Source organism: Manis pentadactyla, chromosome 1 (assembly GCF_030020395.1).
Source record: "Manis pentadactyla isolate mManPen7 chromosome 1, mManPen7.hap1, whole genome shotgun sequence".
Classification (NCBI taxonomy): Eukaryota; Metazoa; Chordata; class Mammalia; order Pholidota; family Manidae; genus Manis; species Manis pentadactyla.
In genome coordinates this window covers 232,788,811-232,816,254 of record NC_080019.1, presented here as the reverse complement: position 1 = coordinate 232,816,254, position 27,444 = coordinate 232,788,811, and the positions used below count along the sequence as shown (strand labels likewise).

Sequence of the window (27,444 nt, the reverse complement as noted above, 5' to 3'; positions counted from 1 at the left end):
CCGGACGAGAGGGACAACGGCACGACCAAACGGTTCCCGCGGTTCAGGAACACAAGCCACGCGCACCCCTCGTGGCTGCGTGGAGAGTGCCTGACGACACTCAGAGGTCACCTTATGTGAAGGATTCGCCGCTGGAGAACCGCCTGGTAGCAGCATCTACCACTGGGGAGTGAACCACCGAGGGGGAAGTTCATATTCCTTCTCGAACATCCTGACTACAAAAACAGCTTATAATTTCGCGTCAGTCTCATGTCCTTAACATAAGTTAAAATTCATTTATTTGCCATGAAACTTGAGCATCTACATCAACAAGTTAAGATACATATATTCTGTAAGAGTCTTTTATACCAAGAGGCTTGTTCCGGGTCTTCGGCAGTGCCGCTCTCGGCCCCCGTCACCACACAAAAGCGGCCCGCTCCCGCAACATGCGGACACCGAAGCGCTGCCACTCTCTCTGGTAGACCCACAGCTCCTGGGTCGTGTCCAGACAAGCCAGCACCGCCCCGCCTTTCCACGCAATCAGCCGAGGATCCATGTCCTAGGGGAGTGGTAAAGGCATTCTGGCTAAAGCAGACAAGACATACAATCCTTCATTTGAATCTGGGGGTACGAAAAGCCTGGCTGAGTCAGTACCTAAGAAGCCAGATTTCCAACCTTCATTTAAGACCCATCCTGCCCGACCATGAACTACAGCCATCTTTGTGCTCCAGCTGACAAGAAAACTTTAGTTTCTGTGGCTGAAAATGCCACTATTCACTATTATTCTACAAATAGGCCCTACAGGCAGGAACATAAGGGAGTAACTTATTTTGAAGATAGGGTGCAAAAAATATATCCCATAATGCCTCCCTCAGGATTAAATTTAAATAAACACATTCCCAGGAACTGTAACATGAAATAGACATTCTGTTTCTGAATTCCAGGGCTGATGCTTCAAGCTAGTAGTTCAAACCCAAAACACCCTTACACATCATCTGGTCCAGGGACCAGCAGCAGATTCTTAACGAGGCAAAAATGGAGCTGTTCTGGCTCCTTGCCCACCCTCTGCCCCCACAGACAGAGGTCAGGGTGCTAGTTCGGTGAGCACAGCAGGGAATACAAGGCAGAATTCCACACCCCTGGTCCACAGCTTCTTTAGCCACATCCGAGACCTGCTGAAAAGTAAGTTCTCCACCTGCCCCAAGTCCTCAAGAACCCCCCAGACAAAAGCCCGTGCCTCCCAGTATTTTATCTGTCCAAATAATTACAATTAGAAATAATCATTGCTGATTTCATTTACATACAGTCCAGCCAGCACCACGAGCAACCCACCTTGGGCCTTGTGATCACATCTACGTTTTCAATAATTCGCCTGAACGAAGGTGGCATTTTGTTGAGAATTCTGTGCTGCAGAAATTCTTGAGCTTTATGAAACATCAGACCGCCTCCCACCACCAGAATGGAGCTGTACATCTTCTTTTTGGTATCATCAGATGCTGAAAAGACAAGGCTATCCCTTCCACACGCTTTCCCCTGACCACCACCTGGGGCCAAGCCCCTCGAGCTCCCCCCAGCCCATCCCTAACAACACAGCCTGAGGAACCCTGCAAGGCTCAAGTGTGGGCGTGCTGCCGTCCTGGCCCCTGAGCCTGCTGCTCCCAGAACTAGGCCCGCCATTCACACCCCGCCTCCCAGCCGCACCGGCCTTCACACAGGCTCCATCCTCTGCTTGGAATGTCACTCCATCTGTGACAGGCTGATCCCCACTCACCCCCCAGATCCTTCTCAAGTGGCTCGTCCTCAAGAAAGCCTTCTCTGCCCCTGCCCTCCATACCTCTTCCTCTTTAGTAAACACCCCTAGGCAAATCCCTCAATGACAAGCGCTGTCAGCAGCACTCTACAGCATCTGCCACAGTCGTGGTGTCACGTTTGTGTGATGATTTAACCTACTGTGGTCTCCTCCACTGGGCTGTGTGCCCAACCAGGCCGGGAACCCACTCTCAGCTCCTGACAATGCCGGCACAACACAGGTGCCTGACAGTTTCTGACTGAATATGCCACGCTGCACAACTGCACCCTAAACCTGACCCAACGCATTTACTTGCTAACCCCCAGCTGCCCTAATGTGCTTACAACAGCAGTCTATGCTGTGCAGGATGGCTTTATCCAGGCCCAGAGCTTTCCCTTCAAACAGTGAGATGGCCGTCTTCCTGGACATCAGGGCAGTGAGGGCCTCCTCAGAATCATTGCCAGCCATCAGACAGTCGCCCTGGGAGGATCCCAAATCCACTTCCTGGGCATGGAGTCTTTCTGGAAGGTCAGAGGACTGGCCACGAAGATCCCCTTCAAATCCAGTGGGTTTAGATGCAGACTTCCGGTCAGCAGTAGCTTTTGCGGACTGTCAGTCAATCAAAAGAACGATCAGGTGGGTGGGTGGCTACAACGGGATCCGCCGACGGTCTCCAGCTAGATCTCACCCCTCCCCACCCCACCCTACAACCAAGCCCTGGCACCCACTCGCGGATAACCTGGGACGGAAAGCTAGGAGACAGGTGAGGGCGCGCTGGCGACTCCCACGCAGACGCTGGCAGGCAGCCGGCCTCAGAGCCTTAGTATTACTGCCCGGAGTTTAGAAACGGTATCACGGCAGTACGGACGGCCGCTCCCTGCTGAACTGTTTTTAAAGTGGAGCATTTCAGCGGGATTCTTGAGTCAGTGGCTGCTATGGAATCCTCATTTTCAGACCTTATCTAACTACTTCATGCTCACCTTTGGGACAGGAGCAAAGACTAGAAAAGGTTTGCAACCCTCTGTTTCTCTCCTGCATGAATTCCTGCTGTTTCATTACCAGGTTAAGAGCTTTATTTTGTGCCATCAGACATACTGGGATGAGCTTTGGACAAAGGAATTCAGCTCTTTGCTTATGCCATACTTTTCACATTATAATTAAAAAACAAGTGAGATTTTACTACAAATACTTACTATGGGGTAAATATTCAAAAGCAGGTAATATCAGTAAACAACATATACCAAAAGGGAAGTATCTTTACTGAATTAAGTTTAAAATACTCTGAAAACTGGATTAATGCCTACTGAATAAATTTATGTCTGTCCAGATTTTAAATTTAGGCTTCATTTCATCTCCAATTCTAAAAACAGTATCAGCTCTAGCATGGTATCAGATTGCAGTGATTGCAATGCTCCATTAATTATGGGCAAACTTCTCTTACAGGGACAAAACCATCTCCTCTCACACCGATTACTGCAGACCTGTTCCTGCTTGCTCTGCGTGGCCAGCAGGTAATGTTCATCGTGAGGATCTTCAGGGTCACCCTGAGATCTGTGCTGCAAAGTTGTCATTTTCTGTCCAACGATTCCAAATGTTGCAGGGTAAAACAAAGCCATTGGAGCCTGTGCATGGAAGAAGAATCAACAGCCCAAGTTACTGCCTCCTGAAAAAAACCTGATCCATTACGTTCTGTTCTTTCAAAAATAAAACTGCAAGCTAGACTGTGCAAGCAGTGTCTTTTGGGAGTAGCACTATTTCTTCAGTGCACAAGAGGCCAGAAAGCTCACTTGTCAGCCAACTGAACAGGTGAGATGATACCAGAGAAAAGATCTCAAAGCAAATGTACAGTCAGTGCCTATTAACCTACTTTATTACTCCTAAAAAAATGGTGCCTCTCTCCTTAAGTAACAGCCACAGAGTGGCTAATCAAAAAGACGGTTCTCCAATTTGTTTTAATTTGTACTCAGAGGCTTATATGTTGGGACAGTGCGTATCTATGACCGGCTGACTTTCTGACCCCACGAGGCTTCCAGAAAGTACATATTCTCTCAGTCTGACTGCACCTGGCTGGCTTTCTTTCTACCCAGGAAATATACACCCATTTGTTACCTGCAGTTTTTCATCTCCTAATCGAAACTGGTAAAGTAGGGCCGGGGAATCTGGATGTCGAATCTGAAACTCATGGTCCTGAAGCCCAGAGATGTCCTGATTCCAGGAAAAGACGCTGTCAGTGAATCAGTAAAAGTACATGTAAACTCTTCAAATTACAGTTAAGCCTCTCAACCACCTACATCTCACCTATTGAAAGGCTGTCCTATAGCTTCTACCAGTCTCCCTGGAACTTCGTAAAACAAGAGTTCAACCATACCTTGCTTCCCTTTTAACAATTCTGAAATTTCCTGCATTTTGTATTTTCTTCATTATTGATAAACACAAATGCAAGGACCCAAATCAATCAACAAATTCCCTCAATACAAATGGGAAATGTTATCCAGTCTTGTTTCTCAAACTTTTTATTTAGAATTTTACTACTCGAAAAAGGTACAAAAACAAAAAGCATAAAGTAGCAGTAAGCCATGTACAATAATTAAATGTTCACAATACTGAGAAAGTGTTTCAAAAGATGCCATGTCATTAAATGTCTGTACCTATATATTTGCCTGCTGCTATTCATCACAGCTGAACATTTACCTTCATCCTTTATCAGAACGATCACAGATCCTAAAGAGAGAGATTTGCTGAAAACACTAACCATGTCTTCTAGAGCCTAAGACACATCCTCACAGCTCTGACCTTCCTAAAAACTCGCACTCCTTAAGAGCTTCGGCTTCCAGGCCCTATCAGCATGGGTTGAAAGGGTACCATACCATGATGTAGTTAATTCAATTGCCTTTTAAATACCTTAAATTTTTCCTGAAAACAAAAATAACCAGCAATTTTGGTTTTGCTCCCCACCTGATCTAAATGACAAAAAGTCTCTTTAAGGTGCTGCAGAAGAAGGCAGTCCATTTTATTTGTTAACTGGCATTCTCTGTAAGGGAACCCAGCGCGCTGCATCAGCCAGTAAAAGCACCGTGACACGTCAGAGCCTCCATACGCCAGACAAAGCCTAGAGGAGAAGAGGGCAGATGGGCATAATCTGTTGGTGAAGAAGGTGCAGAGGTCTTTCAAAAACGCAGTTAGGCAAAGTGAAACACGGCAAGTTTCCAGAAATGTCTGTTGCAGGAGTCAATTAAAGAGTGAAAGAATGGAATGGATGGATGGGAGGGAGAAAGGGAACTAACTCTAGCAAATCCAGTGGCATGTACTAGAAGCAATCACGCCATTTGCATAGTCTCCAAGAGACAGGATGCACAGTAATAAATCCAGCTCATTTCTGGGTCAGTGTGTTTCCCACATGGTAGCTATTTGACTACGTTCACCAGTGTACAGAGATGGCAGGCAGTGATGCAGGACACAAACTTATGGGTGAAAAATCTTAGAGAATACTATCCACTAAATGAATAGCTCTGGTTCGGGAAAACCACTGCTGTTATTTGAGTGGCGGGAGACCTGGCTCCGGTGTTGTCTCCCCGCTTTGGTAATAATGGCAGTAGAACACACAGATAATGGATGAGCCCGAATACCCGATCGCGGGCTCAGCGTGCACTGTAACTTGTGGCGGGAGGCTAGGGATCTCCCTTTCCAACGGACTGCTTGGGCTCTCTTTTATATTTGTTTCCACACCTTGAGACTGAAACTACCTACTGAGGGACAGGAAGAGTTAAAACGTCCTGAAAAAGCCACCCTGGGAGCAGAGAATGTGCACTACCTGAGCGCGCTTACCCGTGCTGGGCCTGTCTCGGGAAGTACAGGCAGCAGACCGCCTCCTGACAGTCACCGTACTAACTCTTGTAGTGAAGGGACGCGGCCACCATGAACTGGCTTATCACTCACTGTGACGGGAAATTATGACGAGACAAGCAAATACCCCAAAGGCTAGCTAGCTGGAGAATTCGGGCCTGAAAACCTATTTGCTCCAACATGACCTGTCTACACAAAGCTTGGTACTCTACTGCAGGAGGCCGCAGAAGACACAGAGCTAATGAGCGTGGGAAGCACACGGCACAGCCCAGGGCCACCTGCTGCTGGGAACGCACACCAGAGTCCCAGCAGCAAGAGTCAAATCAGCTGTTTCACAGCCCTGCTAAACTGGCACTTGCACGATCTTCCTGGTTCCTTACACAAACTCTGACTATATAATTCCTTACCAAAAAAAAGGCCTTCTACCTGGTACACTTTAGAGCTGAATAGACTGAGGGAAGGACAGGCAGGGAATGCCTCCTCCCAAGTCCCATACCGCGTGTTCCGATGAGAGACCCCATCCTCCACACAGCACACGCTGGTCTTCTGGTCTCCAACGTCCACCACACACGTGCTGCTTAAACCGCTCCCAAAGGTGGCGCACACAGACTCCTGATGGACCACAATCCCTGAGATACAAAAGGCAGAGGCGCGCTCAGCTGGGGAACAGTAAGGATCCTAAGACAAATAATCAGTTAAAGCCCAAGAGCCTCTGGGCAAGCGTCCAAGCATCACTGGTCCTCTCAGAATAAGCATTTCACTGAAGTACTGAATTAGATTGACTTTGTCAGTGAAAAAGAAAACTATCTCAATTCAAGTGGATTTCACTGGAATATCAGACATACCTGAAAAGCCCATCTTCATTAGGATCATATTCACTAGTTCCTTCACATGCTGCTTATTATAGATATCAGGAATTAACAAGATGCATCTATAATACTAAAAAGAACAAAAAAAAAGGTAAGACAGTGAGCAGTGAAGCCAGGACAAAATAAACTTCACACTTGTGTTCAGAGGATTTTCTCAAAAAGAGGTCAGCAATCGTTAGATGCTCAGAATAAAAAGCTCAAACCTCTCTATCTTTTGAGTTTTACAAAAAAAACACAACACAATGTTGAAATTCTGTGGGCTTTTTTCTCCCTGAATTATTTAAAAGTGTGAAGTGAAAAATAAGACAACTGATGTGTGTGAAAAAGGTCCAGAGAGAAGACATAAACATGTGCAAACCTGCTGATGGCCAAGCAGTAAAGAGGCACCGAAGAGACAAACAAAATGAGGAAAAGAGAAATCATGAGAGGGGAATTCAGTGCAGAAAAGATACTGGGAACATCCTAGGGCCAAGAACACGAGGGACACTCTACTAGAAACAACTCAGTAATGTGTACATTTACTGACTAAGAATCTTAAAGACAATCCAAGCTCACCTTTAAATCTTTCAGTGGGATTTCTAAGTATTTTTGTATTGCATGAGACCATATGACTTCAATATCTGCCAGAACAGCTGTGAGGGAACCCCCAGGTCCTGGGTGAATATTTAACTGACCTCTTCTGATAGGCCAGTGAATACTATAACAGTCCAGTGGATTAACATACAAGGCCTAGAAAAGATGGAGAGATGAATACATTATTAAAACTCTTCTCTCAGGGTTTTCTGGGTTCACATTTGAAAATCTACGGCCCGACATTACCTTTAACATTTGCTAACTGTATTAAATGTTGAGAGGAGAATATCTAACGTCTCAGGGGCCAGTGTGACTATCTGGTCCTGTAAGTAGGATTGTGGCTGCTAGGAAACAACCAGAAGCAGAATGGTGCTGTGAAGAAGTCCCCTACCTCTTCTCCCACCAGAAACTCAGGGTGATGAGACGTGCTTGTCCACTTATTTCCAGAACAATGATCCAAAATTGCAGGTCGCATCTGCTTATTGTAGGAGCGTGCCTGAAACCAGAGAGTATGAGAGGATTCTCTATTTATTTAAGGAAAAAAGGAGGTGGGAGGATGTAGTATGAGTCCTCCTTTTTCCTCTCTCAGAGACCAGATCCAGTTTAAACTTTAAACACAAATCCAAGGTATTTTGCAAGACACTGCCTAGCCACAAAAGGATTCTCTTGTCCTTTTCCAATCTTGATTTCTCCCATGATTTTAACACCTAGGCTGTGATTCAGTTAATCCAAAATTAATAATGCCCTCTGCTTAAAGCCGATTACACATTTAGGTCATACCAACTCATGTCCACTCCTAATAGTGTTGGTTTATGTTATCGAAATGACAAATGTAGTTAAAAATACGGCTCCCCTCAGAGATTCTGGAATTGACACTTAAGACCCTCAGGTAAACTGTAAATTTTCATAAGCTTGCCACAATAAACACCACCTTTTCAATTATTTGGCTTGCCTAATCATTTGTGACGCTGATTTGTATATTCCGCAGGTGGTTATGAATGGTGTTTCTTCTTTTTTTAAGGAAATCCCGTCTTTAATTTGCATAATGAAATCGAGAGAGCACATGAATGGCATCATGATATAAGAGTTGTGGTAAGTCACTAAATCTAAAGAAAGAGTTGGGACTGAACCTGTTCAGGGGATACGGGAATCCGTCTTGTACCATTAGACATCTTTTTAGACCATATTGCTTGATCCACCATTTTAAGGCCATTTTGTCTTTGCTCGTTACTTTCAGGTTTCTGGGAAAAAAGGAATGAAAGATGAGCAGTACAAATGATTTAGTGAAAAAAGAATGCAATTTGGTAAACTACTAACTTAATCCATCAAGAGGAAATGCTCCCTTATCAACAAGTCGCAGCATTTCCTTACTCTGTCATTATGTATTAACCTTGAGAATTCAAAGTAATCTTTTTATTACTTATAAACAAAAAATTCATAAAGGAACCCTCACCATAAACCAACTATTTGCAAAAATCTGTAATCTAAAGTGACTTTTGATTGATAAAATTTTTCATAAAACTAATCAGCACATAGCTATTTCATAATTACACAGTACTTTAGAAACTTCTAATCATCCAGGTATTTCTCAGTATTTACAATTTTGTAACAATATCAAATTCTTTCAGGTGTTATTTTGCTTAATCAGCAATTATTCAAGTTATTATTACTTGTAAAGACCATATCCATAAATATCTTTGCAGAAATGTTTTTTTCTTGGTTTCCTATCAGTTTTTATTCCTGAGATTTATACCCTAAAGTAGAGCTATAAGATCCAAAGATATAAATGGATTTTAGAGTGTTATAAAGTTTTATTTAAGATTAGAAACAGATGTAAGCAGTCTGCTAGTAATGCTGAAAAATGGAACCCTAATGCTTACTATCAAAATTACAGAGATGGATTTAAAACTTAAGTAGAGTATGATGTAATATACATATTTTAACACCTCTCATGAAAAATTTTCCTGATAATCACCATCTGCAAAATCGGATAAAGTAAATGCTAACTGAAGGGAAATACACTTTTTTGCCTTTAAATTATGATGTGATCTATAACGGCAGTAAGTGCTTATTATAGCAATTCAATTTGCTTATGAAGATATGAGCTCATTTTAAACTGCAAATAGGGAAGAAAAAATATGGCAGTTAATAGAGACCTTAATGCATCATTTTAAGTGAGTTAACAATTGTGTATCTTCCACGAAAGATCACCATCGATATTTAATGCATACTGATGAATTAGAAAAGAATTTGATTTACTTGTCGTATTTCTTTATAATCTAAAATCACTCATTGTTACCCTGAATAATATGTTTAGACACTAAATCTATGCAGGTATTTATTAAAGATTCCTGTGTATACTTGATGTCTAAGCCCTCCCAAGGAAACGATGTTGGGCTCCCAGGTCCTCCGCTTCTGACTTACATTCAGCCCCTCCCTCAGGAGCCAGTTATCCTTGTACAGGGGCTGCCCTTGTTGCTTGTGTCTTCGTGCGATGACATGAGGAATGCTGGCAGGGAGTGTGTCTGTGGCGCGACCAATCCTTAAGGTTGTTGAACCTGGATGTATGACAACGATGAAGTTGCTCTGGATTTGCTGCAAATATAAAACATGGGAGAGTGACCTTAATAAATAATATGCAGGTCACAAGTTAAATAACATATAGGTAATAGGCTAGACTAAGAAGTTAGTTTCCCATAATGATTATTAGACTCAAAGGTTATCAAAATAATTCACTAAAAGGAGTTCTTTGAGAAGCATTCCATCACTGTTGCCTAATTGCAAACTCATTTTGTGTATCTGCATTCCCAGGATCTGTCTCCTAGTACGCAGCTCAACCCATGTTGGTTTAAATGAATGAAACCATGTAATTAACTTTTAATTATCGGGCATTTTTGTGTCAGGGGCACTGAGTACATGGTGACAAGGACAAAGTCCCAGCCAGAAGAGAACTTTCTGTCCACTAAAAAAACAGAAATGTCTGTCTTTATGTGGTTTGTCCAGAACCTCCAAGATCAAGACCCTGCCTACTTGTGTCTTAACTCTAGAACCACTTCCTTGTCAGTCTCTTTATTCCTAACCAATCTAGATGTCTCTTGACTTAACTCACCATGCTGACCTCCAGGCCTTCTCACAGGCAATGAATGCCCTTTGCCTGCCACATTCTTTCTCCATTAAATCTTACTCCTTCCTTCAGGTCTGAGGTTACATGTCATCAGACTAGGTTAGCCTGTCCCCCTGCAATATAATCTTCTATCACCCTTCCTATACATGCTATTTGTAACCCCTGTAATTATTTACTGTCTGCCCTTCCAACCAACACCTTCATGTAAGAAGGAACCACTTCTGTCATATTCACTACTCTATGCCCAGCGCATGGCACACTGGATAGTAGTTACCTGCCGAATGCACCACTCTCACATGGCACAGCGTTAAACAGTACTTCTCCAAGCCTTTCGGTGTTACGGCAGACATTCGTCCAGCAGACTGGGGTGAAGGGACAGGCTGCTTCCCATCAGGGATACCTGTACCTCACTGAAGGCACACAGGCCGCACACTGACCTGGAAGCTCTGGGGGTAGTCAATGCAGGTTTCCAAAATGTGGACGAATATTTTTTAACAATTACATATTGAATAAAATCTAGCCAGTCTATCCCACACATCATTTCTTGGATATTATTAAGATAAGCTTGACTACAGGTGCTAGAGTGGACAGGGAACGACCAAAGGATGTCTCCTTGCCTTTACATTCAAAACGACCTCCATCTCCTTAAAGAAGGAAAAGGCCCGACCCTCCCGGCGGAAAGGGGGGGCCCGGCAGGCCGTGGGCCCTGCGTCCCCGGGCACCGGCGGCGACCCACCCCGGCCGGGGCCCGCACCTCCTGCAGCGACTCCGGCACCAGCGCCGGCACGATGGGCCGCTTCACGCCGCGCTGCTCCTTCTCCTTCTCGCCGCCCTTCTCCTTCCCGTTCTCCGCGTCTCCTTTCTCCGCCTGGGTCATCGCGGCGCCGGGCACACGGCAGCCTCCCGCCTCCGGGCCCCGCAGCGCGCCCAGCCGGGGGTCCCGCGCAGGCGCAGTCCCCACCCACCCGCGCAGGCCGGGACGGCGGCGGCGGCCGCCGCGGGGCCTGCCGGGAGGACGGGAGGGCGGCGCCCAAGTGGGGCGCGGCGGGAGGGGACGGTTTCCGCGGGGGTCGCTGACGCTGGGCCCGCCGGCGGCTGGAGCCTCTTTGCGGCCTCGCCTGGGCCCCGGACACCAGCCTACTCCCGCTGTCATGCTGCACGGCCGTGCGCAGTCGAGCCCCAGCGTCAGGGTTTTCTGGAGTCGGGCTCCTCTCTACATCTGTGCGGTGGCTTTATCCAGCTTCATGGCTGTAAATGTGAACGTTAACTCCCAGATACATATTCCCAGTCCGGAGCTCTTCCGGAGCTGCCTACTCGGAATGTCCACCTGGATGTCCTCCAAGCATCGTAAATTTGTGAATATGTTCAAAACCCAACCCTTGATCTCCACTCCACCCCACTCCACAAAACCTACTCCCACTTCCTTCTTGGTGAACATCACTGCTCAGTCCTTCTGCATCAGCCAATCCTGCAGTCTCTGAAATTTAGCCTGAATGCATCCACTTCTTCATTCCGACTGCCACCGCCTAGTCCAAGCTATCATCTCAGGGGGAAGACAGCAGCCTCTTCGCCCAGTGCCCTCCTTCCAGTCTTGTCCTCCTGCAATGTCCTGCATACATGCCCAAGTGTCGAGGTTTAAAATATGAAGTAGTTAAGACAGTCCCACACTAGAAAGTTTCCCACACTAGATAGTAAGCTCCATGAGAAGAGGGTCTTTGTCTTATTTGCCGCTGGTTTCTTCTGCATATGGTAGGTGCCCAGAAAGCACTTGTTGATTAAATACTGTCGAGTGACACGTCCCTTAGGTAGGAAATTAATCCCCATTACAGATGACTAAACTGGGGTAGAATGACATGATTCACTCAAAAGCTACTGAGCAGCAAAAACGAGATTCAAACACAAGCTAGTGGAGGGGCTACCTCTGCACTACAGTGGCCTACGTCACGAGCAGAGCAGGACACCTCCATGTCCAGTGTGGCAAGGGCTCTAGAACAAGCCCTAAGGAAGAGTCTGTAACAGACGTCCTGAATCACATGCACACAGAAGCCAGCTCTACTGCGACTCTGCCCCAGCAACCCCACTACAGCCCGAGGAGGTTTGACAGGAGCCTGCCATTCACCAGCCATATGTACAATCATACATTACTTCACCGAGCCCTTGCATGTATCTGATAATGCAATTATCTACCTTCCTCAGCTTGTCAGAATTAATATGTAAAAGATAAAACGTCAAACACAGACTCGAGTGCTCAAAAAATCTATTTTCCTTATCCCTTATCCTTAAAATTTTGAGTTAGGATTGCCTCTTATCTTTGAAGACAGTATCTTACGCCACTACATACCCATTTTCCTGGCCAATAGGGTTGAATACATACTTATTAAATGGATATAAAAATGCTTAAATACTTTGGCTACTAAACATCAAGTAGAATTACCTGTATTTTTCCTTTTTCTAACAAGTATTTCAATGCCAATTACATGTAGTCACTGTCCAAAGCACGACGACAGAAGTCCGTGGCCTCAGGGTGCTTCCATCCTGGTGAAAGAGTGTGAGCGCGTTCAGATGGGTGTTGAAGCCAATAGGCAGGATCGTCAGCGACGGTTTAGAATTCACATTTGTCAAGACAGCATGGAGGTCTAAGATTTTAAAACTACCTAGCGGATCTTCATTTTGTAGCTCAGGTTTGTTGGTTACAGCTTTATAAAAATCCCGATAATTCTATTTGGTAAGCAAATCAGTCACTTTGTATTAAAAATTCACAGGACAATTTGTTTCAAGGTGGAAATTCAAGAGCAGAGATATTGTATGTGAACTACTGAAATAAGTATGATTTATTTATAAATAAGAACAAATTAACAGTGAACCTGTATTTCATGTTTAAAAAGGGGACAGTAATAGTGCTGAGTACGTAAGCTTTTATTTTTCTTTGTATTTGGAGTTTTTGTGTTTTAATTATATAAAGATGGGAAGTCCAGTTTTGTAACCTAAAAATATTTACTTATTAAAACTATATGAACACTTTCATCAACTATACAAAAAGGATAATGAAGACAAGCGTGCATTTATAGAACTGCATGTCAGTCCTGCCAGATCCCTGTGGGGGGAATTCCCAGCACGACCTCATTCATCTGTGAGGACACAGAGCAATCCGTTTGACACACACATTCATCGACTTGTCTGGCACGGTCAGCCCTCCATTTCTTGATGGTTCCCTTCTACCGTGAATGTGTATGTCCAGTTGTCTGCTTCTTAGAGCAGACATTTACCTGGAAGAAATCATTACAATAATTAGTTAGCAGCCATTAATTTGTATCAATATGAAAAATCCAACAATCATGACATGTTATAAAACCCTTTCTCAAAAAACATTTTGATAATAAACGCAATGACTTTTTTTTAAAGGCAAAAATTCTAAAGAAAACCCTCCTCAGGAAGTATTACAAAATTAAATTCACAGAGTAATTTCAGATTTTAAATTACCTTCCTCATCCACCAGCCATAGGAGGAGGACTAGGGCCTCTCAGATGATTAATTCGACCCATTCTTCTCGGGGGGTTTCCTGGTGGCCTAATAAATGAAAAAATTGATTTCTACAGCTTAGTAGACATTACTTCAACTGTTTTTTTTTTTAACCACTCAAATAGATCCTTTTATTTAAAATAGGAACTACCATTTAGGCCAGGAATCAAAAATTCAAATTTTTACATGCATCAGACACACAGTGTACCTGAACAAAGTAAATCGAGCAAGGATTGTGATGAAGTGAACAGTAGCACCTGTAAATGCCCAACTGAAACCCGGCTCCCCTGATTTGTGCTGCAGGGAGACACAAGCCAGTGATGCTTGATTTTTGAGAGTTTCACTATCAGCTGGAAATATTGAGATTTAACATTGGCCACCAGCTTTCATCTTCTCATTTACTTTTCCCATAGGGTACTTGGTGTACATTTTAGCTTTGCCAGATTAACTCTGATTATTAAATCAGAGGCAACTTGATTAATTTATAGTAATGCACTAATTTTGTGAAATAGAATTTAAACGTTTAATTTTCATGAGCCTAACTATGTCTGTCTGTCTATCGTATCTAATTAAAATACACAGGGGTAAAATAATCTACTATCAATTTAAAATGCTATACCCTCTTCCATCATCATATCTGGAATCAGAGGAGCTTCCGTAGCCTCTTCTCTTTTTCACATCTTGCTGAAGCAGAGTTTTGAAACTGAAACGAGCAGAGAACAACAGAAGTACCGCTTTCAACATCATACAAAGTGTCCGTGGTTTGATCTATCATCTCTGTGAGAGGACAACCAAAACCGCATGTCCTGAAGGCAGCTGGCCACCACCATCCGATGCAAGCACACGTCTAAACAGAGTGTGCTATGTTCCATGCCAAAGCCACCACTCCTTGTCTTTCACATTTGCTAATAACTCTCCTAAACTAGGAATGACTCTGAAACCAGAGCCACCCCCAACTTCCATCCTCCACTCTACATCAATTGTCAGGTCCCACGGTCTGTGTTCCCAGTATCCCACATCCACTGCCCCCCCATTTCCCCTGCCAACAGAATACGTAATGTTCCCTTGGCAGGGAGGGGCTGAGGTATGCTAGAGGCACAGGACTTTTAGTAGTCTATTTAAATGGAATTTTCTTCATTTGTGGAGGGATAAATATTTGCAGAGGATTTAACTAAGTTAAAACAATACTCAATAAATAATATGGAGTAGATACATTTTCTGAGACTTTAAAGAACTTTTGCACTGGATAACTTATGGTGTGTCCCATTGTACTTTTTAATGGTACTGCCTCTTCCATTTTACCCTAATATATGCTACATGTGGCCATCAGCTTAATATTTGTAAACCACAGGTACAATAAAATTAACATAAAGATCACAGCCTGATACTCAAACTTCTCTGCTGTCTTCTCTGTTTCTGCACCTGGAATAACTTCCTCTCATGTCTTTCCACAATCATGCACAGCCCCTCTTGTGACAGGAAGACATTTACTGATATTAAAGTCAGTGGAGGAGGGCCTGTTTCCCACATCTTTGCATCCCTGGAGTCCTCTGCCTGGGAGGCACTCAAATATATATTCAAACTTAAGATGAGTTAAGACTTAGTAGTTGATGAACAGTTTCATAAAACAAACAACAGTGAAAGACCAAAGACACATTTACAAATAACTGTTTGAAATTATGGTCAAGTTTAAATTTTGGTCACTGTGTCAATTCTAACCCTTCATTTAAAAAAATGTTGACTACTTTTTAAAAATCAAGACCTAATTCTCCTTGTTTACTTGTATCATATGGAATAAAAGCCGCACATACACACCAAATTCAGGAATAGTACAGGGAAAGTGAGGCACTGCCATTTGGCATCAGAACGGGCAGGCCTGGCCCCATGGCTGCAGGTTGAAATGATCACTACCAAGGCGAAGGCACGGTGAAGCTTACTACCTCAACTGACATATCCACTCAAACGAGGTGTTTGGGGCAGTTTTACCGCTATGAGTCTCATTTCTCCTAGTCAGGCTATTAAAAAAAACATTTTCAAATTAAGAATTGCTTCCGAAAAGCTCACCTTGTTTAAGACACTCAACATAATGAACCTAACGTACTTCTGCTAACTTAAGGATCAGGGCTGTTACGGGCACTATTATACTTACAACAGAACCAGGAACTCAGCTATTCCCCAAAAGAAATCTGTTATTAAAGATAATCTCCATGGGGATTGACTCCGGCTGTCCAACACTTGTCCTACAGGCAGAATAAGGGAACTTTGGTTAGTACTACAAATCCCTCACGCAAGATGCTTGACATTTAATCAGGTAACAATCATACTCAGTTTTCAACTTCTCTTGTTGCAAACGGTCCACACCAGGCAAGGTCTGCTGTGCCCACATCACCCCTGGGAAGGGCCCAGGGAAGTACAGCAGTATGATCTGAAGGCCATTCCCATTACATGTCAAACGCCTTTGTTTGTAATTTGGGTGGGGACACTTCATGTGAGAATTTTTTCCTTTTTTTAATTGTGGTGAAATATACATAAAAAATTAGCTATTTAACCATTTTTAACTATACACTTCTATGGCATTACGTACATTGTTGAGCAACAATCACCACCATCCTTCTCCAGAACTTCATCTTCCCCAACTGAAACTCTGCACCCTTTAAATATTAACTCCTCACCTCTCCCCTCCCCCAGCTTCTGGCAACTACCTCGACTTTCTCTCTCTATGAATTTGACTTTTCTAAGTACCTCATACAGTATTTGTACTTTGGTGACTGGCTTATTTCACTTAGCATGTCTTTAAGGTTCATCCGTGTTGTAGTATGTGTCAAAATTTCCTTTTGTTTACAGCAGATCAATATTCCACTGTATGCATATTCTACATTTTGTTAATGTATCTGTGTATCTGTTTTTGTATCTGTTAGTGGACACCTGGGTCGCTTCCACCTTTCGGCTATGTGAAAATGCTGCTATGAACATGGGTGTACGCTGACTTTATTTAAACTTTTTATTCAAGTATTTTGAGAAAATAAATGGAATAGGTGAATATAATAGAATGCTCTCACCACTTCCATTTTCCTAAGTGTGTTCAGAGTAATTCTTCTCACTTGCAAAATTTCTTTCCTATATAAAATGAATGTTTATACACACTCTTACAAATCTTTAGAATCAGTTGTTACATTAAAATTTTTATAAATCAAAGAATCTGTGTGCTCTAAGTACTGAAGAGAACTTGGTTTTTACATTAAAATGACCACTATTTTTCTATAATGGGATGTTGTTTCTATGACTGCAGCTTTACCTTACACAAAAATAGAACTATTTCTCAAACCATTTTAAGTAACAGAAGCAGGACATGAAAAATTAGTGCTCTAGTTTCAGCCTTGCAAATCAAGAGGTGAGAATATTTTGGGAGAAGAGGAGCCATCAACTACCTTCCCTCTGTTTTTCTCAAGGTTTACTTCTCTTTCCTTGATCAACTTACTTTCAGGTATCCACTTGGACCAGAGTTCTCTCAGAACTATTGAGAAAAATGGGCTCCACTGAGTGTGGGTAATGGGCTTGGTCCTGTCTCTTAACTGTCTCTGCTTCACTGGCTGACATGACATTTTTCTTCTCTGAGCAAAGTATTCCAAGACCAGTCATCAAATAGGATTGTAGGGAAAAAGCAGAGTCACGAAGTAGGAGAAATGTTTTGTCAAGTATGAAGTGGTGATAAATACAATCCTTCTAAGAAAATAGATGTAACTGGAGTCCGTCAATTCCTCCTTTGTGATTGTGAAGAACCTATTGCATGTACTTACATCATTCTATCTTGCTTTTTGCACTTATTTCCCCCAAGTTTCTAAAGGTAGGCAGCACCTCCCCCACCCCCCCCAATATCCTCAAGAGAGAAATAAGTTAGTGGAACGCCAACTGACATTTCTCAAATATGAAAGTGAGATTAAAGGTCCTAATAGGAACTTTACGTTATTTATGCAGATCAAATACGATAATGCATAAGCAGTCAGACACACTACAAAGAATCACTCCATGATGCATAAATAGAAGCTGCCAGCCTTAACCACAAAGGACCTAAAACAAAGGCTACAAATGCCCAAAACAAAGATGAAACTTCATGTTTTCCTTTAGTGTCCATCAACCTACTTGATTCGAAGGATTTTGTGGGAGAAGAGAGTGAGACTTTAAAGAGCAAATAGACGCAAAGTGCACTCCGTCGCCGGACTTTCGCTGACTGCACCTTAATCAGCTCTGAAGATAAACACATGATTCACACAGAACCAGGCCCTCGTTCCAGTGACCGTGCACCAAGGCATTTATGTCACCTGCGTCAAACAGGTGGGCACACAGTCCTGGCATTGCTCTGACCCAGTAGAATGTGTCCTTCCTTCCCAGCCACTCCGTGGAGTGCTGGAATTAAGTTTCTCTCAGATTCTCTATTCCGGGAATAATTAACTTCTTACAAGGAGTATTGTTTCTTTCCGTGCCCCTTGAAATCTGGGACAAAAATCACCGGCGCGACTCACGCCCCCTCTCCCGGGGGCTGACGTCACCCGCCTCCGAGGACGCCGAGCGGGCACTGCCTACCTCTGCGACGCTGAAATTAAATTAAAGCGATTTAACTTCCTGCGCCTCAGTCTTCATCCGCGCACCTGCCGGCACGGGGATGTTGCGGAGACTGCGAACAGCGCCAGAATGGAGCCCGAGACATCGAGCATCACGCCGACGTGGTCGCAGCGTTGCCTTAACTAGTTACGGACGCGGACGGCCGAGCGCAGGCACCACAAGCAGGGGCTCTACGAGGGCGAGGACGCCGGGCGCGGTCCTCACCGAGGGACCCCGTCCATAGCAAAGACGCTTCGCCAAGCCCAGGGCCGCCAGAGGCGCGGGGCCGGCGGGTGAGGATGGGAGAAGCCCGCCCCCGTGGCCCCGCCAACTCACCGTTCGAGATGTAAACCATCCTGCCGCCCCTCCAGTTCCCCGCCTGCGGAGCGAATGAGGGGCCGGGCCCCTCTCGGTTTCCGTATCGCCCTCCGCGCCCCGCCCCTTGGGCGTCACAGGCCGCGATTAGACTCCGCGGAGACTGGAGAGGTGGTCAGAGTCCATTGGTTGCTAGGAGGGACCTGCCCCCAACGGGCGTTTTTGCTTCGTCACGTCCGGCAACTTCCGTTAAACGTAGTCGGAAGGGCAGGTGACCGGAAATGACGTTTGAGATTTAGCCTGTAAGCGCGCGCTCTCCTGTTGTCTTTTCGAAATTCAGCCTGGGAGGTTAGTTTTCGTCACCCAGAGAAGAGAAGCTATTTTCTAGTGGTTTCATAGGCCCAGAGTCGGGCGAGCCGCGGGCGAGTCAAGTGTGCAGTGGCTTGAAGGGTCTTTTTTCCCAAGTGAATGTGTTATTAAATGCATACTAATATCTTCCTATAGTGTGTGAGTATACGTAATAAATTGAGGTATATATTTATTAAATGTAGATAAAATACACAAACATTTCATATGAGAAATCAAAGTAAACCCGTTTTAAGAATCTTTTTGGTCCTTATGAATTGATACGGCTCATTAAAAAATACACGAGTTTTTTTGGAAAAAATACTGCAGCAATGTAGTTGAGGGACATGTTTTAGTTCATAGCTTTCTGTCAGCGAAATTATATTATACAAAATGAGTTCAATGATACTCATGGAAGGTAGTTCCTCAGAATTTTCTAGAAGCACAGATACTTGAGGGCGCGGAGGGAGGTGCCTTCTGGGCTGATGCGGTGACCAAACCCTGAAGAGCCTGATTGTCACTGCGCCGTAGGGGGCACACAGGCACCCTCTCGATGTCTTCATTCTGTTTAAAACCAGTGTTTCTATTCTTGGTTCCCCAGAAGTGAATGGAGTTTTATCAGCTCTTGCCTGGCAGCTGAGAAAAATAAATAGCCCTTTCCCTGCTTGCTCCTTATTGATGGTTACTGCGTGCCATCGTTGTGGAGGTAAGAAGATAACTCACGGTCATTGATTATGGGACACCTACTATATGCTGATGGGTGTCCACTCTGCTGGCTGTGGGCTCCTTTCTGTTCCTGGGACGTGGCAGTCTCATTCCTGTCTCAAGGCCTTTGTACTTGGCTGTCAGTTCTGTGTGGAGTCCTAAGGGCTGCTTTCTCCTCCCCCACACCCCATGGGTCGTCTCCTAATCACCCTTCCTAAAAGTAAACTGAAAACTTCATTTTGGAAATAATTACATTTTGCATTTAACAGTGATGGTTAAGATTGCAAGTATATTCTAATATCTAGAATAAACAAATATTTAATTTCATGTTGACTTTTTGGGAAGCATCTCCCCCCCCCCTCCACTCCCCACAAAAAAATTGCCTGGTAGGACAAGACGGCAACATCCTTCACTTTTGGGATTCTTGCAACACGATCATAGATGATCATTTTTGCAAAAATATCAGAGGGGTGTCAATTTTTCCAAGGACCTTTCATAACCTGGACCAAGCCACCCTCACCCCTTACCTGATCTGCTCTAGTTGCCTTGGAACTGAAATCCCAGCCCCCAGCTTTTACCAGCCTTAGGCAGTTTTCACACTGCAGCAAGAGTAATCTCAAAATGGAAGTCATCTCTTTCCCTTGCCTACAACCTGTAGGCACTAAAATTTAGTGATTTCCTATTGCTCTTGAGGTAAAATCCAGTTACTTGTCATGGTCTACAGGCCCATCATGACCTGTCCACTAGCTGGTCCCTTCCTTTACACCTCCTGCTGCAATCCCCAACCAAATTGCACTCCAGCAATATTGTTCTTTTAGTTTCTTGAACACTACAAGTTCTTTCCTGCCTCCAGGACTCTACTCTCATCCCTTCAGCTGAACTGATGGTTGTATGACTCTACAAGTCACTTTATTAAACTACTTGAACTCGTTTTCTGCATCAAAATGGGAAAATGTTCACAGAAATTGAAAATGCTATCTTCCTTGGAGAATCTGGTTGATTTAAAAGGCTGGGAGTTCATTGGTGGTCTCTAAATTATGTGATCAGTTTAGTTATGAGCCTGTGTGGTTCTGTTTAAACAGTCTGTCTTTAAATACACAAGGCATGCCTTGATTTAATGTTGTGGTTCCATTACAGGAAGATAAATACTATTCCAATTATAATTTTCAACCTTTTAAACTTGTGATCTGGTTTTAGCAACTTTGATAACTGTAATGGAAACTGTTAGTGTGGTGAATGGGCAGGAATACTGGTCCAGATTTGTATCAGTAAACCTATCAGAGATTTAGGTATTGGTTGCCTTCTATTCTTGGAGCACTGACTGATCATTAAAAGCAGATTTTTAATATTTTTAGAATTGTATTCTCTAGTACAAAAAAGGTATTGCATTCTAAGCCTTACCCTAAAGTTGGAGTAAAGAAATATAACAGAAATGTACCTTCTGTGAATGTGTTTATAAGTCTCACGATAACATTGAATTTTATATTTTGAAAAATTAGAGTATAGCTGTATGCTCATTGATTTTAAAGAGCGTATGATTTATTATTCTTAGTCACTAAATGATTGGAGCAGAGCGTTTAATAGTCCTTAGACCTGTTTTTGTTTTAATGTGATACCAGTACGTGATACCAAAATCAAAAGATACAAATGGATATTCCATGAAGAACAATCCTCCTTTCCCTCTCTGTAATCCACGATGCTACATTTTGATCCTCTAGCTTAGTCTTATACATTTGCTTGGTGAGTTCCTCTTGGGCAATAGAACCTTAATGACGGACTCATCTCAAGTTCCACCTTCACTTAGATCTTGGACAAGCAATTCTTCACTCACTGATTAGTTTTTTAATGTTTTTAAAATGCTTTTTCCCATTATTTTGCCTGGATTTTTTTTTTCAGTTGTCTTCAGAAGGAGACTTACTACAAATTACCTAATCCTGTGTAACAGAAGTGGAAGTTGATGCGTTTACATAACCGAGTCCACGTGAAACTTCAGTTAGGTCTTAGATTAAGCACTACTTTGCCTTTTAGAATTCTGTAATGTATATATAAGTATATTTTCCAGAACAACGGTTTTCCTTATACAGTCAAAATACATTATTTCTTATGAACAGAAAGATTCATTGTAAGTAGTACATTAAAATGTGTGGGTGATTTAAAAATATTTATTTTGCCTGTAAACATTTCGCTTTTAATCTTTCTACAACTGAAGAGGTGAATGAAACCTTATTTTGGTTTGGCACTTTTGGTCCTTTTCATGATAGGTTCAATGAAAATAGGTTTATTTTATAGTCTTAGAGAAAAGTTCCCTAAGGCTCAGTGATGAGTGTTCCTTGGAAAGATTGCCAGCTAGGCTGGAAAGGGAACTTATGTTAGGGAGGCTGCTGTTGCCTCAACTAGGTGGTTATTAGATAAGCTGCTGCTGGTAACTCAACTTCACTGTATTTTTTCTTACTAATTGAGTAAGAAACAACTTGGTTAATATCACCCAAGGTCAAATAGGTTCTCAACTTCGAAGAAATCATCTTTCACAATGACCACTAATACACCTCTTTTGCCGTGTAATTCTGACTTGTTTTTGATGTGACGTATGAAACAGAGACTCTGAAAATGGAGTCTGGCAGCTGAAGAGGTGTTGCTTGATGTTATTTTCTCGTTCATTTTGAATGCATTTGGCTTCTCCTTAATGGTACCCAGTCTTTCACGTTCAGACTGAGACATTTCGCAAGTGTGTCAGAGACCATCTGGAAAGAAAAGTGGAAAAGCAAGTGGAAATGCATACAGTCGCCTTGGGTTGCTGACCAGCCTGGTCTCTCTGGACTTGGTGCCACAGCCAGCCCTGGCATGGGAGAGGAGCAGGTGCAGAGGCTTGGCAACAGGGCTGGCATGCCAGACAGAGAGCTGTCACTCAGGCTTGCTGTTTCAGCGGTACCGTGGGAGAATAAATAGTTCACACTGACATTTAATAGGCTAACCAGTACTGGGAGCTCAGTCTTGGGACTGTTCCAGCATGAGGAGGCAACCCAGAATATGACCTAGCCATTTCATTGGAGTCACCATTTTTAGAAATGTAAAATTCCAAAGAAAACCCACTAAATTACACTTTTCCATCATAAGACTTGAAAATGTTTATATCCTATACCCATCATTTCCGTTTCTAGAATTTATTTTAAATAAAGAATGAGACGTGTTGAAACATTTATGTGCAAGGATATTTACCCCAGTGTTATTTGGAATAAAAAAATGGAAGCCATATACCTCTGCAACAGTAGGAGATTGGCTAAATTTTGGATTACAGTAGTACACTGTGCATTAAAATAGTGGGAAATCATTCATGATATATTAAACGAAAAAAGCAGATGACAAAACAGCATGTACATTATATCAATGCAAAAACAGAGAAGAAATGTATGCATATGAAAATATACTAGAATTGGGGTATGAGAGCTGTAATTTTCCTCTCTGTGCATTTCTATAGTTCCCAAACATGTATTCCTTTTATACTTAGAAATATCAGTAGTACCAAATATCAATCAAAATACCAGTAATTTTTTTAAGTTACATTTGTTAGAAACTGAGGGTTCATCTCTAGTTTCATTTTAATCGTTTGGACAAATCTTAAAAATATTTCTTTCTAGCCCACCTAGTTGAGGTGACAGCAGCCTCCCTGACAGTAAGTTTCCTTTCCAGCCTAGCTATCTTTCCAAGGAACACTCATTACTGAGCCTTAGAGAACTTTTCTCTAAGACTATAAAATAAACCTATTTTTATTGAACCTACCGTTAAAAGGACTAAGAGTGCCAAACCGCTATCTAGCAGAAGTGATAGAAAATTAATAGCCAAAGGATTTTCTCAGGTAGTTAACTTTTTGGAGTACATTTGAAAGGTCATTGTGTTCAATAAGGTTGTGTTGCTTTGTCTGATTGCCCTGGTACACACAAGTATACAAATGGGCAACCAACCCAGGTGAGTTAGTTGATGTTTTTTGGCTTTGCCTACAAGTGAATAGAGTCTAGTAAGACTCAAGTAAGCATATTTCAAACTCCTGGCTAGTGAGCTCAGAACAATCCTGACTGCTGATCAAGATAACACATATGTTCAAATTCTGTGAATGATCTATTGGCAAGGTTACTGATTTAAAGCATTCATTTCAAACGTGCATTTTCTGAGAGTCCTATCATAGTGCTAAATGAAAAAAATTTAAAGGACCTTTATAAACCTTTAGTTCTCTTCTGGGCAGCTGGCTGATTGTTAATAGACAGTAGAGTCATCTTACCATTATTTGGACAATGCTGGAAAAATGGCCCGTGAGTCAAGGAAATTATGGAATTTGATGTGATGGAAAATAACTTGAAACAAGCAAATCCTCAAAATAAACGAGTGAAACAAACCCAAAAGGTTGCTGTGTGACCCTTTGATCTTCCTTTAATGGAATTTAAAGATTATAATAAATACATTGTGGCAACTGAGTCTTATTTTCAGAATAGAAAATTTCCAACTCAGTGATTTTGCTTCCTAGTTGGAAGTCACTCTGGAAGTAGCATGCAGGGAATCAATGCTGAAAAATAAGTAATTTCATTTAAGTATGTATACAGCAAAATACAAGACTTGAGCTGCTTTCTGAAATAGAGTGAAGAAGGGCTGCAGAGACCCTGGGTCATGACTGGGTTCCCAATGGCCAAGGAAATTAGAGGCAATCTGTCCACGTAGTGCCCACCAAGTGTGCTCTGGAATGTCCTCGATGGGCAATTTGTTTTCTTTGGTCCTTACTCCCAAATATTGAAAAAAAAAGGCAGTATTTCAGCTTTAAGTCTAACACCAGCGAAGGGATTGGTCTCCTTTAATCCTCTGGATGATGTGATGTCTACTTAAGAGCTTGTCTGGATTTTATGATATGAGCCAGAAAAAAAAAAGACTTATAGATGCTGTAGGTTTTCTGCTTCCCATCCTTTTTACTGCAGATTTCAGGAGAGAGCTTCAGCAAAGTCCTGGGCACTTTACTTTTTGCCCTAGATCTTAAAGGTCCATTAAAGTATTCAGTCACCGCCACTGTGAATTCAGTTTAATGTGACCAACATTTATTAGGCTTTTACTGTGTACAAGCTGTCATGCTAGGCAATGGCAGAGATAATAATAATAATAGCTAATACTTGTTTAGCACTTACTGTGCGTCAGGTGCTGTTCTAAGCACTTTCCATATATAGGCATTATATCAAACAAACAAGACTTACAGGTTGGGATTAATTATCTTATTTTTGTCTCCCACCACTCCTTTACATTTTGTTCAGCGTGGCTAGTTCTTCTGTGCCCTAAATGAAAACTTGGGCAAGTCCTACAACTTCTCTAGTGTTTCAGGTCACACACTCTTATCTAAATTTAACTGTAAGAACGTCCAGTCCTAAGTAATAGTAAAACTCCTGATCTTGATTGAAAAGTAAGGCTCTTCCCTTTCCGGGGTGAGGCTTGCTGTAGACAGGAAGTGCCTAGGAGCGGATGGTTTCCACTTCTCACCCCGACCCGGGGTTTTTACTCCACTCCTGGAGCTGGCTTACTATGGTTGCTGACCTCTCCAGGGATGGACGGGGGAGCTGAGGGGCTAGAACACTTCTTACCTATAGTTCTTCATTATATGGGTTGGTGCTTTCTGGACCCAGTTTTTGTGGGTCCTTTGGAAATTCTCTCAATTGCTGGGGATTTATCCCAAGTAATGTACCCCTGATACAGCCCAAAGCATCTCTTCCTGCTCTCGGCTTGCTTGCGGCTCATCTCTCTGTTCCTGGTAATCCGTGGTTCACACCGGGCTTTTCTGCTGTTGCCTCTCCACCCTGCCCAACCGTCTAGACAGGACCAGGTCAGCCAACGCCAGATCCCTCCCACATCCTTTGCCTGGCAAATTCTGGGAATGCCAGCCAGGTCCGACATAGCAGCATCTTCACTTCTGCCTCTAAGGCAGCCATCTAAACTACCCCCTCGCCTTCTAGATTTTCCAGGCAGGAACCAGAAACCAGCTTACTATGTCTCTGTCATGTGGGAAGTTCCCTTCATGCAGAGGTAGCTTCTAGTACACTGTCAAGCGAGGCATCCCAGGGGCCGCAAAAGAGTCACCCAGACCAAATAGGACGCTCAAATGACACGATTTAGCCCATTGATTTAAAACACAACAAAAAGCAAAGGAAAAGAGATGTGTAGGTTCTCACACCTTTGCATAGGCCTCAAGCAGGGTGGAAGGACCACACTACCTGAGTCCTTTCATACTGTTCATGTGTCTTCTCCGCCCCTGGCCCCCCACCACATCAGTCTCCACATTCATGGTATGGTTATGGGAACCAGATTGAACAGCAGTGGATTTTCTTTTTTACTTTTTAAAAAATTTTGTTATCATTAATCTACAATTACATGAAGAACATTATGTTTACTAGGGTCCACTCCTTCACCAAGTCCCCCCCCATAAACCCCATTACAGTCACACAGCGGTGGATTTTATGTGCATCTCTTGGGATGAGCACAGTGGGTTCATAATTGGACCATAATGGTTCTCAGAGGTGGATGGACAATTTAGGGATAACATAGTTGTCCTTCTGGAGGTGGCATGGTCAGTTACCTACCTTACAACATGGTCTTTCCATCCTTTTCTATCCTAAGACACTGTTATTTGTTCCATGAAAAAATAACCATACAATTCACTTATTCCCTCTACGTAAACATGACTAAGATGTTACTAATATACTAAATTTTCAACATCCATTGTATTTGTTTTTCTTGTCTTATAAAACAGAATTTCCAAGTCCTTCCAAAACTTAGGGGAGTACATTTTCATCTCTCTAGGCAGTTCCTGAAATCTCTCTCATGACTGAGATGAAAGCAGTGAAGCTCTCTGCCCATTCTGGGAATTGTAGCATGACTATCTCCAAAGAAATCCTCTTTTAACAATCCTTAATTTCTATTGAACCATTTTGCATCCACCTGTGGAGAAGGGCTTCAGAGTTAAGGAACTGTTTTCAAATGGCTACTTTTTAATTAATTAATTAATTTTTATTTTGGTATCATTAATCTACAATTACATGAATGACATTATGGTTACTGGACTCCCCCCATCATCAAGTCCCCCCCCACATACCCCATTACAGTCACTGTCCATCAGCGTAGTTAGTAAGATGCTGTAGAATCGCTACTTGTCTTCTCTGTGTTGCACAGCCCTCCCCATGCCCCCCACCCTCTACATTATATCTGCTAATCGTAGTGCCCCTTTCACCACCTTGTCCCCACCTTCCCACGCATCCTCCCCAGTCCCTTTCCCTTTGGTAACCATTAGTCCATTCTTGGGTTCTGTGAGTCTGCTGCTGTTTTGTTCCTTTAGTTTTTTTCTTTGTTCTTATACTCCGCAGATGAGTGAAATCATTTGATACTTGTCTTTTTCCGCCTGGCTTATTTCACTGAGCATAATACCCTCTAGCTCCATCCATGTTGTTGCAAATGGTAGGATTTGTTTTCTTCTTATGGCTGAGTAATATTCCATTGTGTATATGTACCACATCTTCTTTATCCATTCATCTACTCAAATGGCTACTTTTAAAAGATACGGTTTGCTCAATTTCCTCTTACAAAATGTTGTATCTCTTTTGTGTGGGTGCCTCAGCCAAAACTTCCATCTTAACATCTTGTTACATCTGTACTCATTGAATCCTCAGAACCATGCTATGAAGTTGGTGTGATTATCATCTGCATTTTATAGATGAAGAAACTGAGGCTTAGAGAGATTAAGTAACTTGATCACAGCCAGCAGTGGT

The 27,444-nt window shown here is 42.9% G+C and overlaps 2 protein-coding genes and 1 long non-coding RNA gene across 3 annotated transcripts; 1 reads left to right on the top strand and 2 right to left on the bottom strand.

Annotated features, from left to right (window-relative positions):
• Positions 1–247: 247 nt before the first annotated feature.
• On the bottom strand, positions 248–11,154 carry ACTR8 (actin related protein 8). The gene is made up of 13 exons (XM_036877952.2): positions 10,932–11,154; positions 9,478–9,648; positions 8,184–8,294; positions 7,445–7,549; positions 7,036–7,209; positions 6,457–6,550; positions 6,108–6,240; positions 4,724–4,877; positions 3,878–3,973; positions 3,250–3,390; positions 2,113–2,377; positions 1,312–1,475; positions 248–538 (listed from the first exon to the last, which is right to left on the bottom strand). Exons 1-13 carry the CDS (start codon positions 11,052–11,054, stop codon positions 395–397), a joined length of 1,875 nt encoding a protein of 624 aa, XP_036733847.1. The 5' UTR covers positions 11,055–11,154; the 3' UTR covers positions 248–394.
• A 2,499-nt stretch (positions 11,155–13,653) lies between these two features.
• SELENOK (selenoprotein K) lies at positions 13,654–18,785 on the bottom strand. The gene is made up of 4 exons (XM_036878220.2): positions 18,632–18,785; positions 15,846–15,936; positions 14,316–14,399; positions 13,654–13,744 (listed from the first exon to the last, which is right to left on the bottom strand). The coding sequence occupies exons 1-4, from the start codon at positions 18,648–18,650 to the stop codon at positions 13,654–13,656; spliced, it is 285 nt and encodes a 94-aa protein (XP_036734115.1). The 5' UTR covers positions 18,651–18,785.
• Positions 18,786–18,927: 142 nt separating this feature from the next.
• On the top strand, positions 18,928–21,873 carry LOC130678949 (uncharacterized). Its single transcript, XR_008991925.1, has 3 exons — positions 18,928–19,117; positions 19,557–19,661; positions 21,557–21,873. It is a non-coding gene; the product is annotated as an uncharacterized LOC130678949 (long non-coding RNA).
• Positions 21,874–27,444: the final 5,571 nt, after the last annotated feature.

Coding starts and splice junctions, on each gene's coding strand:
- ACTR8 (XM_036877952.2), bottom strand. CDS start 11,054: ATGACCCAGGCGGAGAAAGGAGACGCGGAGAACGGGAAGGAGAAGGGC. Junction 6,241..6,456: donor AATGAAGATGGGCTTTTCAG/GTATGTCTGATA, acceptor TTTGTATCTCAG/GGATTGTGGTCCATCAGGAG. Junction 3,974..4,723: donor CTTTTTGTCATTTAGATCAG/GTGGGGAGCAAA, acceptor TCCTGGAATCAG/GACATCTCTGGGCTTCAGGA.